The sequence below is a fragment of the Trichechus manatus genome, unplaced genomic scaffold (genome assembly GCF_000243295.1).
Source record: "Trichechus manatus latirostris isolate Lorelei unplaced genomic scaffold, TriManLat1.0 scaffold00193, whole genome shotgun sequence".
NCBI classification, from domain to species: Eukaryota; Metazoa; Chordata; class Mammalia; order Sirenia; family Trichechidae; genus Trichechus; species Trichechus manatus.
Genome location: NW_004444129.1, coordinates 3,613,470 through 3,628,852, shown reverse-complemented (window position 1 = coordinate 3,628,852; position 15,383 = coordinate 3,613,470). Strand labels below are relative to the sequence as shown.

At 41.6% G+C, this 15,383-nt stretch overlaps 1 protein-coding gene across 1 annotated transcript in view; it reads left to right on the top strand.

Annotated features, from left to right (window-relative positions):
• Positions 1-6,779, top strand: part of LOC101356919 (thiamine transporter 2-like) — a 130,275-nt gene extending 123,496 nt beyond the window's left edge. The window contains 1 exon segment of the mRNA XM_012558890.1: positions 6,430-6,779. Coding sequence (XP_012414344.1) covers positions 6,430-6,779 — 350 coding nt within the window.
• Positions 6,780-15,383: the final 8,604 nt, after the last annotated feature.

Genomic DNA, 15,383 nt, shown 5'->3' with positions numbered 1-15,383 from the left:
GCAAAGGTGAAGGAGTCCATGGGCAAAATATTGAACGATGCAGGACCATCAAAAGAAGATGGAAGGAATACACAGAGTCACTGTACTAAAAAGAATTGGTCAGTATTCAACCATTTCAGGAGGTAGCATATGTTCAAGAACCAATGGGACTGAGGGAAGAAGTCCAAGCTGTACTGAAGGCATTGGTGAAATACAAGACTCCAGGAACTGATGAAATACCAATTGAGATGTTTCAACAAATGGATGCAATGTAGAAGTGCCCACTTGTCTATGACAAGAAATTTGAAAACAGCTGGCCGACTGACTGGAAAAGATCCATATTAGTGCCCATTTCAAACAAAAGTGATCCAACAGAATGTGGAAATTATCAAACAATATCATTAATATCACATACAAGTAAAATTTTGCTGAAAATAATTCAAAAATGGTTGCAGTAGTACATCAACAGGGAACTGCCAGAAAATAAGCTGGATTCAGAAGATGTGGAATAAGAGATATCACTGCTAATGTCAGACGGATCTTGGCTGAAAGCAGAGAATACCAGAAAGATGTTTACCTGTATATTATTGACTATGCTAAGGCATTCGACTGTGTGGATCATAGCAAATTATGGATAACATTTCAAAGAAAAGGAATTCCACAACACTTAATTGTGCTCATGAGGAACCTGTACATAGACCAAGATGTAGTCATTCGAACAGAACAAGGACATACTGCATGGTTTAAGATCAGGAAAGGTGTGTATCAGGGTTGTGTCCTTTCACTATATTTATTCAATCTGTATGCTGAGCAAATAATCTGAGAAGCTGGACTATATGAAGAAGAACACGGCATCAGGATTGGAAGAAGACTCATTTAGAACCTGTGGTATGCAGATGACACGGCTTGCTGACTGGAAGCACTTACTGATGAACATCAAAGACTACAGCCTTCAGCTTCGAGGAGATCGGAGCTCTTATGCGCTGCTGGTGGAAATGCAAAATGATATAGCCATTTGGAAAATGATATGGCACTTCCTTAGAAAGCTAGAAATAGAAATACCATACGATCCAGCAATCCCACTCCTAGGAATATACCCTACAGCAATAAAAGCCGTCACATGAATAGACATATGCATACCCATGTTCATTGCAGCATTGTTTACAATAACAAAAAATGGAAACAACCTAGATGCTCATCAACAGAAGAACGGATAAACAAACTACGGTACATACACAGAATGGAGTATTATGCAACAATAAAGAACAATGATGAATCTGTGAAGCATCTCATAACACGGATGAAACTGGAGGACATAATGCTGAGTGAAATAAGTCAGTCACAGAAGGACTAATATTGTATAAGACCTCTACTGTAAAAACTCATGAAAAAGTTTACACACAAAAAGAAACAATCTTTGTTGGTTACAAGGGATGGGAGGGGTGGGGAGGAATACTAAATAGACAATAGGTAAGTGGTAACTTTGGTGAAGGGTAAGACAGTATGCAATACTGGAGAAGCCAGCACAACTTGTACAAGGAAAGGTAATGGAAGCTCCATAGACACTTCCAAACTCCCTGAGGGACTGAATTGCTGGGCAGAGGGCTGGGAGGAACACGGTCTCGGGGAACATCTAGTTCAATTGGCATAACACAGTTTATAAAGACAATGCTGTACATTCTACCTTGGTAAGTAGCATCTGAGGTCTTAAAAGCCTGTCAGCAGCCATCTAAGATACTCCACTGGTCTCACGCCTTCGGGAGCAAGGGAGAATGAAGGAAACAACATACAGGAAAAAGATTAGTCCGAAGGATTAATGGACCACAACTACCATGGCCTCCACCAGACTGAGTCCAGTACAACTAGATGGTGCCCGGCTACCACCACTGACTGCTCTGACCAGGATCACAGTAGAGGGTACTGAACAGAGCTGGAGAAAAATGTAGAACAAAATTCTAACTCACAAAAAAAGACCAGACTTACTGGCCTGGCAGAGACTGGAGAAACCCTGAGCGTATGGACCCCGGACTCCCTTTTAGCTCAGTAATGAAATCACTCTCGAGGTTCACCCTACAGCCAAAGATTAGATAGCCCCATAAAACAAAACGAGACTAATGGGACACAACAGCCCAGAGACAAGGATTACAAGGCAGGAGGGGACAGGAAGGCCTGTAACAGTGAACCCAAGGTTGAGAAGGGACAGTGTTGACATGTCGTGGGGTTGTTAACCATTGTAGTAAAACAGTATGTGTACTAACAGTTTAATGAGAAACTATTTGTTCTGTAAACATTCATCTAAAGAACAATAAAAAGTTTTTTTTTAAAAAAAAGAAAGAAAGCAAGTGACATATTGCATTGGGCAAGTCTGCTGCAAAAGACCTCTTTAAAGTGTTAAAAAGCCAAGATGTCACTTTGAGGACTAAGGTGCACCTGACCCAAGCCATGTTATTTCCACTTGCCTCATATGCATGTGAAAGCTGGACTACAAATAATGAAGATCAAAGAAGAATTGATGCCTTTGAATCATGGCATTGGCGAACAATATTGAATATACCACGGTCTGCCTGAAGAACAAACAAATCTGTCTTGGAAGAAGTACAGCCAGAATGCTCCTTAAAAGCAAGGATGGTGAGCTTTGCCTCATGTACTTTGGACATGTTATCAGGAGGAACCAGTCCCTGGAGAAGGACACCAGGGTTGGTAAAGTAGAGGGTCAGTGAAAAAGATGAAGGCCCTCAGCGAGATCGATTGACACAGTGGCTGCAACAATGGGCTAAACATAGCAATGATTGTGAGGATGGGGCAGGTCCAGGCTGTGTTTCATTCTGTTGTACATAGGGTCACTACGAGTCAGAACCAACTCAACGGCATCTAACAACAACAACAAATATCACACGTACAGCCAGGCGTCGCTTAACATCCGCCGGGGCAAGGTCCAACCACATACATATATGTCCGTTGTCGTGGATCGAATTGTGTCTCCAAAAAATATCTGTCAACTTGGGTGGGTCATGATTCCCAGTGTTGTATGACTGTGTAATCTGATGTGATTTCCTTATGTGTTGTAAAGTCTATCACTATGATGAGATTATATGTGATCTCCTTATGTGTTGTAAATTCTGTCACTGTGATGAGGTTATACTGATGAGGTTTACAAGATTAGATAGTGTCTTAATCCAATCTCTTTTGAGATATAAAAGAGAGAAGTGAGCAGAGATTCATGGGAACCTCACACCACCAAGAAAGTAGTGCCGGGAGCTGAGCGTGTCCTTTGGACCTGAGGTTCCTGTGCAGAGAAGCTCCCAGACCAAGGGAAGACTGATGTATCACAAGGACCTTTCTCCAGAGCCGACAGAGAAAGCCTTCTCCTGGAGCTGATGCCCTGAATTTGGACTTGTAGCCTCCTGGACTGTGAGAGAATAAACTTCTCTTTGTTAAAACCATCTGCTTGTGGTATTTCTGTCAGAGCAGCACTAGATGACTAAGACATCCATGGTCCCATAAAGTTATACAGCATGGGGAGGAGGAGGAGTTGTGGCCCCCACCCCCCACAGGACTGAGGGATGGAGAAAGGCATTGCTTAATGTCCACCACACTTTCTGGGAAATATGATATTATGTGATTTGGACATTGTGTGAACACCACATTATATACATTATATAAATGCTCGCCTCCTTCCTGACCCCTTTCCCCTCAGCTCACCACTCAATGGGGCTCAGGCCCCACCAGCCACCCTATCCCCATGCTTCCCTCCCTCTGTCTTGCCTGCTAGCCTTTCTCTTTCCTTTGCTCTTCGGGGTGGGGGGGAAGGGATCGGCGGGGAGGGGGTGCTGCCCCACAGTCTCCTCCCAGTGATTGGAGGTTGCTGGAAGGGAAGTTAACTGGCACATTACTGTATGGTGTTTGAACAATGTTTAAATCACATAACATCCTATTTCACAGAACGCATCATGGATGTTAAGTGACTCGTGACTGTACTTTCATAATCATACATTTGATGTAAGCTAATTGTAACCCTGAACTTCTGTCACCTAGTAGGCTCTCAATATGTGACTGTGTAAATGGATGGATGGATGGATGGATTTTCCTATTCTCATTCTATAGCTAAAGAGAATCATGTTTTTGTTAGCTGCAACAGAGTCCACTCTGACTCATGGCAATCTTATGTACAACAGAACGAAGCATTGCCTGGCTCCACATTATCCCACAATCATCAAAGTGTTCGAGCTCATCGTTGCAGTTACTGTGCCAATCCATCTCACCAAATGTCTCCCATGTGCTTGTTGGCCCTCATCTTCACCAAAAATGTTCTCCTCTGGCAATTGATCCCTCTTGATGATGTATCCAAAGCAAGCGAGTCGGATAATGTTCTGTTATGATCCGTAAGATTTTCATTGGCTAATTTTCGAAAACAGATTGTCAGATCTTTCTTCCTAGTCTATCTTAGTCTGAAAGGTCCATTGAAACCTGTCCACCATGGGTGACCCTGCTGGTATTTGAAATACCGGTGGCATAGCTTCCAGCATCATAACAACACACAAGCTGCCATACTATGACAAACTGACAGATGAGGGGTGGAAGAGAAGCATATTTCTATCTTCTGAGAGCAACAGATAAGCACTGATTATATTTAATATGGTTCTAATGGGAAAATATAAATGCAAGAATCTGTCTGCATGTATATAAACTCACTACACTTTACACAGCAACAAACTCACTGCCATCAAGTCGATTCCGACTCTATAGGACAGAATAAGACTGCCCCATAGGGTTTCCAAGCCTGTAAATCTTTACAGAAGCAGACTGCCACATCTTTCTCCCTCAGAGCAGCTGGTGGGTTCCAACCACTAACCTTGTGATTAGCAGCTGAGCACTGTGCCACCAGGGCTTTACATATAATTCCTTTGTATAATACACATCCTTCATATAATTTGAAATTCTTATACTTCTTTTAATTGTTTACTGAGCCATCTTCCCTGATTCCTTTGTCTTCCATTGACAACGGCCCTTGATGAATACTAGTCATTTGATTCTTTTTAAAAAATATCACTCAATCATCCTCCTTGGGACTAATAGCATCTTTCTCTACAAATGATTGCTGCGGGTTATAAGGTCATACGTTCTTGAAATATTCTCTCATTTATAATTTTTAAATTAACTCAATTATTTCTAATGGTGAGTTGAGTATCTTGAACAGCAAAAAATTTGTGTTGCTATGTGACTTAATTCGTTGTTTAAAGGAGATGGGAAAGCTTGTGCAAGGGGAAATTGATCATTAAATCAACACATCCTCTGTGCCCTTTCCAAGACCTGCTCCCAGAGGAGTCCACTCCAGGCCAGGACTGCCAGGGCCTCCAGCACCCTTTTGCTTCTGCACATCTAACTGAGAAAATAACCACACAAAAATGGAACTCAATTTTTTAAAACGTCAATCAGCTGATATTACCTCCAATGTAATATTTTCACTCACACAGCATTAAAAATATATATGCATTAAACCTTCCGTCGGGTAGAAGAAAGCCTAACAAAGTTTCACTCTATTTCAATAAGAGTGAGTCAATTTAGGGGCCTTTGTTGTGTCTAGAGGCAAGATTTTTCTCTTGGGTTATCACAATACTGGGGGTGTCAATCAAAGAGCCACACTCGGAGGGCCGAGAGAATATCAGATGAGATCCATCACAAGGCTGAATTTTGGCCTGTATTTGTAAATGATTTCCTCAGCTGGGTCATCAATCACAGAGTCGTATGCATGGAGGGGATACTTCATTATTGTTCTATGGGGCTCCAATTATATGGGACATGACAAACAGCTATCAAGTTGACAACCTATCCAAGTACTCAGCAATTACCACAACCCGTGGCCATGAGAGTAACGTGGGCCTCTCTTTCCTTCTCAGGCGAAGGCTGACTGGAATGAAATATTTACCTCAAACAGCCTTCTGAGTGTCGTGTTCATTGCCAAGAAGGGTTTCCTCACCACACAGTAACAGGCCCCCAATTCAACATCTCATGTAAAACCATCATGTTTTAATATTGATTTTAAATTCCTCTACTCTTGCAGATAGTTTGAGACTAATGGAACGATTCCCCATGTGAAAAGGATAATTATATGTTTTTATTCTCTCCCAGAGCTCCCGAGAAGCCTTAAGCATTGCCTCAAATTTTAGGCCTCAGCCAAGAAGATAACCAAGTTTAAGTACAGTACTCAGTAGAAGTACAAATCATCAACTTGATTTCCATATTTATGCAGAAGTGTCTAGTCTCTCACACGCCAAGGGAGCTGGGGCACTACACGGGAATGATAGGTGCTTTCAGATCTTCAAGGAGAGCAGCATAGTGGCATTTAAGCTGCCTTTGATTGACTAAGGTGATTTGATTTCCACTCACAAGAGCTGTTAGGAAAATTGGATGGTATTTATAATTCTAATTTGTTTTACTCTGTGACTCTAGGAAACATCATCATGGTAAATATATTGAAATGTCAGGGTTATCACTTTCCACACAAAGTTTATTTTGTTTTTCCCCCACTGAACAAATGCCAGCAGCTTAGCCTGCTGAGCCCACGCTTATGTGAACCAGTGATCCAGGCAGCCTTCGGCAGTTCCGAGCGGCCATTTGGTGCGCTCAAGCTTGCACCGCGAAGACTTCCCCGGGACAGCCTCCAAGTTCGGGAGAGTCGGAGCCTTTTCAGCGCTGCCGGGGTCCGGTGTCACCAGGCAGCAGCAGGCTGCTTCCTAAGAAGCTGGCGCCTCTCGCTGCTCCAGGAGGGAAACTTGAATACTGATTTGGCAGCTTTGTAGCCCCCTCCTCTCTCTCCCCAAGGCTGAAGAAACTGCGAAAGTGCTAAGAGCACTGGTTTAGAATCTTCGTCCAGAACGACTTTGAGGAAAGCTGCCTTGAAAGTTGGGACTGAGTTCTTGGGCTGGCTCCGCCAAGGAGCCAGATGCTCTTTTCCTGAGTGGTAAATGCATAAGGGGAACAAGGACTCCAAGGACAGTGTCCAAAGGATGACAGCGCTAATGCACCGCAGAACGTAATGCTATGTATGTATCCAAATCCGTGTTCCGTGCAACGCAGGGACCAGTTTCAGGAGCATCCGTTTTTTTCCTATCACTAGTAAGCCTGGCCAGATGACATAATGGCAGTATCCCTTTTATAAAATGCGTCATCGCTGGCTCTGTTAGGGATTCATATTACATTCCTGTGAGATGTCTATCTTCCAAATGAAGACAGTGGGCGGATGGGAGGAGGTTGCTGAAACCGACAAAGGCAAAAAAGTGAGCCAGCGTCCCACGATGCTTCCCCTCTTCAGAAAGTTTAGGGCCTCAGTGTCTGGGTCTGAAGAAATTAAGGATTGTAATACCACCCGCTGGCTGAGTTCACCTGCATTGTAAGGGGCACATTCTTAAGCATTTATTTCATTTTGCTTTTGATTTGGAGGCTTGCTGTTTTTCATTTAGTATTGTTTTGTAAGTATGTAAGACATACACATACCTCAAAATCCTACAAAGCACTGTTCCCTTCTGTCTCTATCCCTTCTTCCCGAGAGAGGTAATCATTTTTATTAGTTTTGGTTTATCCTTCCTTTATTTAAGTATAAGCAAATATATTTATATATTTTTATCCCACACCATTCTTAGATAAAACATAGCTTACCATGTACACTTAGATTTTCTCACTAATCCTGGAAATGGCTCCAGAGCAGTATATGTAGATATTCTACATTCCTTTGCATAGCTGCATAGTACTCCATTGTGTAATCGTACCATAGTTCATCCATCTAAACTCATATTGATAACCCGTGGGTTATTTCTAGACTCTTAAAATTACAGGTAGTACTGCAGTAAATATCCTTGTGTATATGCTTTCATATTTTCGCCAGATTCTCTTTGGTATAGATTCCTAGGTGAGTGATTGCTAGTCAGTGGATAAGGGTATATGTAACTTAGGTAGCTGTTGCCAAATCCCCTCCATTGGGGTTAGACCACTTTGCCTTCCCACCAGCAATATAGAGGAATGCCTGTGCCTCCCTCTAGCTCACCAAAAGGGGAGAACGATGAGACTTGGATATCAACATTTTAGATTTTGCCAATGCGGTGTCAGTGTCCCAGGGCCTGGTTATCAGAGCCAGTTCCATATTTCATGCAGGGAATGATCTGTTTTACCTTAAACGCTCACCTCAAAATGCAGCTCCATGGTGTTATTATTACCAGTCTTGAATTCCCCTTCGTCAAAAGAATATCTCACTCTGGGCATAAAGGGAAGGGAAAACAACCCTCCTATGAGTTCCCATTAGTAAGACTTCCTATTTATTATACTTACAGAGTATCTGCCATAAACCTACTGTATGCTACTGAAGCATTTGGGGGCTAAGGTATGGGGCTGAGGGAAAGGACAGCTCCAGAAAACTGCCTAATATGCCAAGATACAAGCTATCATAATAGATTCCAAATAATCCCAGCCAAGTGCTGCTCTATGCTCAACTCTGTTACTTGGTGCTGCCCCACCTGAAAGGAAACGAGGACGTTTTATATATGAGAGGTATAACAAAGAGCAAGAGAGAAGGAACACCAGCTATACGGTCATGAGACTTCTCGAGTAGAAGGCTGATTCAATTTTATACCACCATCAGCACTCAGCAGCACCTTGCGCATAGAAATTTAACAGTAAATGTTTGTTGAGTGTATGGATCAAATTTTTTAAATACTTGTGTATGCTTATTGACATTAGAGGAGAAATATTAAACTCCTTTTTTCTCTTAAGTTTTATGATATGGAATTTACAAAATTCTTCCAATTTGGAAAGATTTCATCCTATTAATCAAAACCTAGAGATAACAATAGCTGACTTTTGTTGAGTGGCTCGTATGTGCCAGGCACACTTTTAAGCCCCTTAGTAGTGTATTTCATTCAATCCTCTAAACAACCCCATGAGGTAGATACCATTGTTTCCTCCATTTTACAGATGCGAAAAGGCACAAAAAGGTTAAATAACTTACCACACTGTGCAGTTCTTAAGCGGTGGAGTCAGGATATAGAAATAGCATTCTTTAATTTGTTTGTAAATGGACACCTGCAAAATAATTCATTTGAGAATTGAGAGCTATTATACATAGATTGACCTTCTATTCCCAGGTGAGACCATCATGCCGTATCCAAGTCTCATTGTCCTCCCCTTGCTGCATCTGTGGAAACCCTGGTGGCATAGTGGTTAAGAGCTATGGCTGCTAACCAAAAGGTCAGCAGTTCAAGTCCACCAGGTGCTCCTTGGAAACTCTATGGGGCGGTTCTGCTCTGTCCTATAGGGTCACTATGAGTCGGAATTGACGCGACAGCAATGGGTTTGGTGGTTTGTGGTTTTTTTTTTTGTTTTTTTTTTTTTGGTTTGCTGCATCAGTAGACAGCCCACCCCATAGCCATTCTCTGCAGGTCTCATTTTGAGGCTCCTTCCCAGCCTCAGGAATTTTGCTTCAAATGAGTTGTTTCTTAGCATGATTTCTTTGCATCTAATTGGGCTGTTCACCACTTCCCAGAAACTTAGGCCTGGAGTATATAGTTTGAAGTTCTTTGCCATATATTAATAGAAATTCTGTTGCCCAGCCTTTCAGCTGCTTCGATGACTATGCAAAGGTTTTCCAGTATCCAGCTGTCATCAATCTTCCCCATATGCCATATAAGGAGAGATAAGTTGCAAGGTTCTATTGCTCAACCTCTGGTCTTGCCATTTGTTATCAATTATGGCATTTAGATAATGATGGTAAAATGATCATGAAGCTGGATGTGACATCTGTGGCTGAACTACCATTTTCAGTTTTTAAACAGCTTGTTCTGGGATATGAGGTCACGTAGGGGCCATATTCTCTTAACTGTTCCAGAAAATATGTTGAGTTTCTTTATGCTCTTTTATTTTCCTTTTATTTTTTTTTTTGTCAGTGAATCAATTATCAAACTAAAACCAATGCCGAAACTTAAACAGCTACCTATTCATTTGTTCTGGTTCTAGAAGGAAAAAAAATCACTGTACAATTAAAGTCAGTCTAGAGAACTTTGCTGATTTTACAGAATAGTCCAAAACCTCTTGTGTGATCATATGTTGTTATTAGCTGTATAGCTGTATATCTGATGTGATGGTTGTGTATCTTTCACCTGCTTATTTAGTCCACGCTCCTGTATGGATGAGATATAAAGACACTGAGATAAAGAAATGATTAATATAAAGCTTCTGCCTTGAAAAATCTCTCACTCTGATAGGAGAGACAACACAAAATCAAAAAGTGACTGCATAATAGTTCAATGCAATTACAGAGTAATATGCAAATCTTTTTTTTTTCTGTGATATTTGTTACCAACATCACAACATATCAACACTCTCCCTTCTCAACCTTAGGTTCCCTATTACCAGCTTTCCTGTCCCCTTCCTGCCTTCTAGTCCTTGCTCCTGGGCTGGTGTGCCCCTTTAGTCTCGTTTTCTTTTATGGTCCTGTCTAATCTTCAGCTGAAGGATGGACCTCAGGAGTGACTACATTTCTGAGCTAAAACGGTGTCCAGGGGCCATACTCTCAGGTTTCTCCAGTCTCTGTAAGGCCAGTAAGTCTGGTCTTTTTTTGTGAGTTAGAATTTTGTTCTACACTTTTCTCCAGCTCTGTCCAGGACCCTCTACTGTGATCCTGGTCAGAGCAGTCAGTGGTGGTAGCCGGGCACCATCTAGTTGTGCTGGACTCAGTCTGGTGGAGGCCGTGGTAGCTGTGGTCCATGAGTCCTTTGGACTAATCTTTCCCTTATGTCTTTGGTTTTCTTCATTCTCCTTTGGTCCTGATGGGGTGAGACCAGTGGAGTATCTTAGATGGCTGCTTACAAGCTTTTAAGACCCCAGACACTGTTCACCAAAGTAGAATGTAGAACATTTCCTTTATAAACTATGTTATGCCAATTCAGCTAGATGCTCCTCGAGACCATGGTCCCCACAGCCCTCTAATGTGAAAAATTTTGTCTTACCAGTGCTACCTGACTATATAGTATTTTTATACTAGAAGAGGAAAAAAAAAACATTTTTATTACTTTAAAAAGTCTTCCAAGTTGAATACGTACATCAGGCACCAACACTGATTATTTGGGACTCCAGGAACTTGGCATCTAAAGGCCATGAGGGTAGGATTCATTCATCCTTGGCTATTTCTCAAGCCAGATAGAAATGCTTTTTCCCTTTAAAGTCCACAACTGTGAGTCCTTACATTTTCTCCTCCTCAAGGCAAAGCAAAATAAATAAATAAATAAACACAAAGGAAAGGAAGATTTACATTATTGTTGCTAAGTACAAATGTGAATTCCTGTAACTGTGTGTTTCTGATCGGTTTGTTCATCACCTAATCACATCTACATGTGTACCTTGAAAGAGAGTATGGTTTCTTTCTGCAATGAATTATCAAACCCAGCAGAGAAGTAGAGAGTGTCATGGTAGGGATGGTTGGCTTCAGAATTGGTAAAGGTGGTGGAGAAAGGATGCATGTCTGACCTCCACCTCCTAGGAATCAGTCTTGGGCTGTTGATCTTGGTCCTCTTTCATCCTTGTGAAGTTAGAGGAGGTCAGGTGATGCTGCCCTCATGCCTTTTTTACACAGTGTCCCCCAATGTCACCATGGAAGATGTTTATCCAACCTTAGTTTCCTGGTCAAGTTCAAAAATACATCTCAAAATTAATAGTATTTCCTTTCTATCAGATTAGACATTGTTTATGTGTCACATATTAAATGTTATTGAACATCTAATTTCTCTTCAGGTACAAGAAGGAATCCAAACATATTTTTATATTCCAAAAATAAATATGAGATGCTTCTCCAAATAGCTGCTCTCATCTCTATTTTAATTCAAATTAGGATCATACTCCCATTATTATGAATTCAAAATGCACAGTTCAATGTATTTTAATTTAATTTTATATAATTCCCATCAGAGATTGGAGTGTGGGACTTCTGGACAACATGGCACTATAGGCAGAAGCACCATGCAATCCCTCCACAGCAAAGATCCGAAAACTAAGCCAAACAGAGAAAACGGCAATCCTGAAACCCTAAGCATCAAATGAAGAGATAAAGAACTCAGCCAAGCACCAAATGCAATAAGAAACTGACAGAGAACGGAGAGTGAGGAGAGATACATGCAGAGGTCCCCTATCAGCTAATGCAGCACTGATCCACCATCTTGGACTCCTATCAGAGACGAGCGAACAGGGGGTATGAGAAAGCGGCTTCACAGAGCTTCCGGCAGGAGACAGAACAAACGGTAACCAGTGATATAGGCTTTCCCACCCCCACCCTTCTTCACCCCCACTCAGCCTCCTCTGCTTCCTGCAGCCACAGTCTCTTGGCCGGGAAGCATTGGCTTCACCCCGGTGTCGCTTGGATTCTACCCGCCCACACTGGCCAGCTCCCTAAGTACCATTTGTTGGCTGCTGGTGTTGCTTTTTTCTGCTCTTTAGATTTCTTCCTTACCTCTCACCACCTCCCCCTCCTTTCTCTCAAGTACCTGGCTCAGTGTGCCATCTTTGCTTCTTCCTAAAAGGCTGTGAAACACCGCTCAAATGTGAGACTGCTTCCCGGCCAGTGCTGCCAAACTGGTGGGATCCCAGGGCTGTTTGTTTTGTTTTCAATTGTTTGTTTGTTTGTTTGTTTGTTTTCTTTTTCTTTTCTCGAACTGGTAATCTGTTCTAGCCGGGCAATACTGCACAGCTTAGGACCTACCCCTTCAGTTTGCGCAGACACGCAGAGGGATCCCTGAGCATATTTATTTTTTCTTGTTTTTTGTGGGGGGTTTCTTGTTCTTTTTTTTTAATTTGTTTGTTTTGTTTTCTTTTTCCTCTTTATCCCTTTTTGTCTTTCTTCATTACTCAGTTTCCCATCTCTCTATACTTTCCTTCTCTTCCTGTCCCCTGAATACCTGGCGCTGAGTGACACCTCTACACCTTCTAGCAAGGCTGTACTTCACAGCCTGGGAGCAACTTCCCCAGACCTCATAGCTGCACCAGTGGGATCCTTGGGAGCTTTTCTTTTCTCTTTTCTTTCTAATTTGTATTTATTCATTTTTTTCTTTTCTTTTTTTCTTCTTCTTCTCCTTTTTGTTTTTCTCCATTTCATAGTCTCTCGTGTCTCCACTCCAACAGCAAGCTCCCCTAGCACTCTTTTTGTTTGTTTGTATTTTTTTGGATCCTGTTCCTCTCTCCCATACCCATCTTAGCTCCACACATCACAATCTCCCCCCTCCATCCTGCCTACCTGCACCATACGCTGAACATCACACCACCAAGCAGCCCAGGCATGGCCTACCAGAACCTGCCCTGCACTGATATATAATTCCCATCAGACTGCAAAATTCCAATGGATCCATAACTATAAAACCCCAATCTGTGGAGTCCCCTGACCTTGTAACCTCCAGCCACACTGAGAGTGTTATTAAATTCTGTTAACATGTATAAAAGATATACCCAATTGAAAATTTTTTTTGGCTACATTTTCATTCGTTCTACTTATCAAGAGATGTTTATAGAATACCTATTGGTGTCAGGCACATGCTAGGCACTAGGACAAATAAGACATAGTCACTGACCTTGAAGAACTCCTGATCTATAGCATGAGACCAAAAAAAACCAGTTGCCATAGAGTCGATTCCAACTCATGGTAACCCAATGTGTGTCAGAGTAGAACTGTGCTCCATAAGGTTTTCAATAGATGATTCTTTGGTAGTAGATTGCCAAATCTGGGCAGACTCAAACCTCCAACCTTCTGGTTAGCAGCTGAGCACATTAACCCTTTGCACCACCCAGGGACTCCTATTGCTGGAGAAAGACATATAAATAAATAAATACAATAAAGTAGGATTAAGGTTCTATGAGGGGCTAACAGGGATGAGAAGAATGCCTGGAGAACCAAGAAAAATGTAATAGAGGATATTAAAACTTGATCTAAGTGTGTGTGTGTATATATACATATATATATATTTTTTTTTTAATGTTGAAGGGTTACTGAGAAAGTGCGTTCTAGCAAAAAGCTCCAAATGTAAATGCCAAGAGGTGGGAAAAAAGTGTGCCTTACATGGGAAACTGCAAGTGGTTCAATATGCTGGAGCATCAGGTTCATGAAAGGAAGAGTGGGACATGGGGTTACAAATATAGACAAAGAGCAGGTCATGATGGACGTAGAGGAGTGGCTCTCTCAGGAGAGGTTTTACATCAGATACTGCCATGATTAATTTATATTTTAGAAAGTGTTCCTGTAGCAATTGGGAGGCTGGACTGGAGGGAAGCAAGACCAGCAACACAGAGGGTAATTGGGAGCCTATGGAGTGTCCTGTCTGAGTTAACAAGGGTCTGAAGCAGGTACTAGAGAGGGGAGAAGGCACCTGAGAGATACTTAGGAAGCGGAATTGACAAGACTCAGTGACTTAGATATGGAAACAAGGAGAGAAAGAAGACATGAAGGTGATTCCCAGATTTCTCAATGGACCCTGAGCTCTTGTTTAGAGGTTCTCTATTGGGACTTCTGTTTCTTACTATTCTTAATGGGAAAATGTTCCTGTTAATCTGGGAAGCTCATCCTTTTTAACCAAACACTTTGGAAAAGAAAGTATGTCATGGATGAAAAGAAAAGTGGAGAGATAGGAGGACAGGAGTCAAAACCATGTCACCCTTACAATCAACTGGGTGAATAGGTGCTATTAATCAAGACAAAGCATACAGGAAAAGAAGTAGACTTAGGAGAGAAGGAAAATTGGCTATCGTGAGTTCTAATTTGGGCAACTTCAGATTGAAAGGCCTCTTTTGTATTCAGATGGGGATGTTCTCAAGGTAATCTATGGTTAAAAAGATCTAGAGCTCAAAAGAGAATTCTGGGATAGAGATTTGGCAGACATGAGAGAATGGCTGGTAGTTGAAGTTACCAACTAGACCTGACATGTACTGTGCTATTGTTTATTATTTTATCAAAATCAAATTTGTCAAATAATATTCAATCAATCAATAAGTAATAAATGAATATGTTCTATAGCAAGGACTTGAGTGAGGGGCTTGGGATGGAATTGTGAGTAAGGCAGACAGTGTTAATCATTAAGAGGTTTATATTCTAGGTGGGAAGTCAGAAGTTAAACAACTGGTAGCACAATGTATTATTTAATTATAATTGGGAGAAAGGCCACCAAGAAGAGAGAACTTTTAACTGGAGAAACAGACTTAGTTCAGGGGAAGAGTAGAAGGTTTCCTGGAAGATGCTATGAGAAACTACTTTGAGGTAAGCTTTAAAAATGAATTAACTAGTCAAAAAGAGAAAAAGAGCATTCCAGGCAGAAAGAATAGCATTTGCAAGAATCCTGAGGCAGAAAGGATGATATAATACTCCAGGAATTAAAATAAAGCCAGTG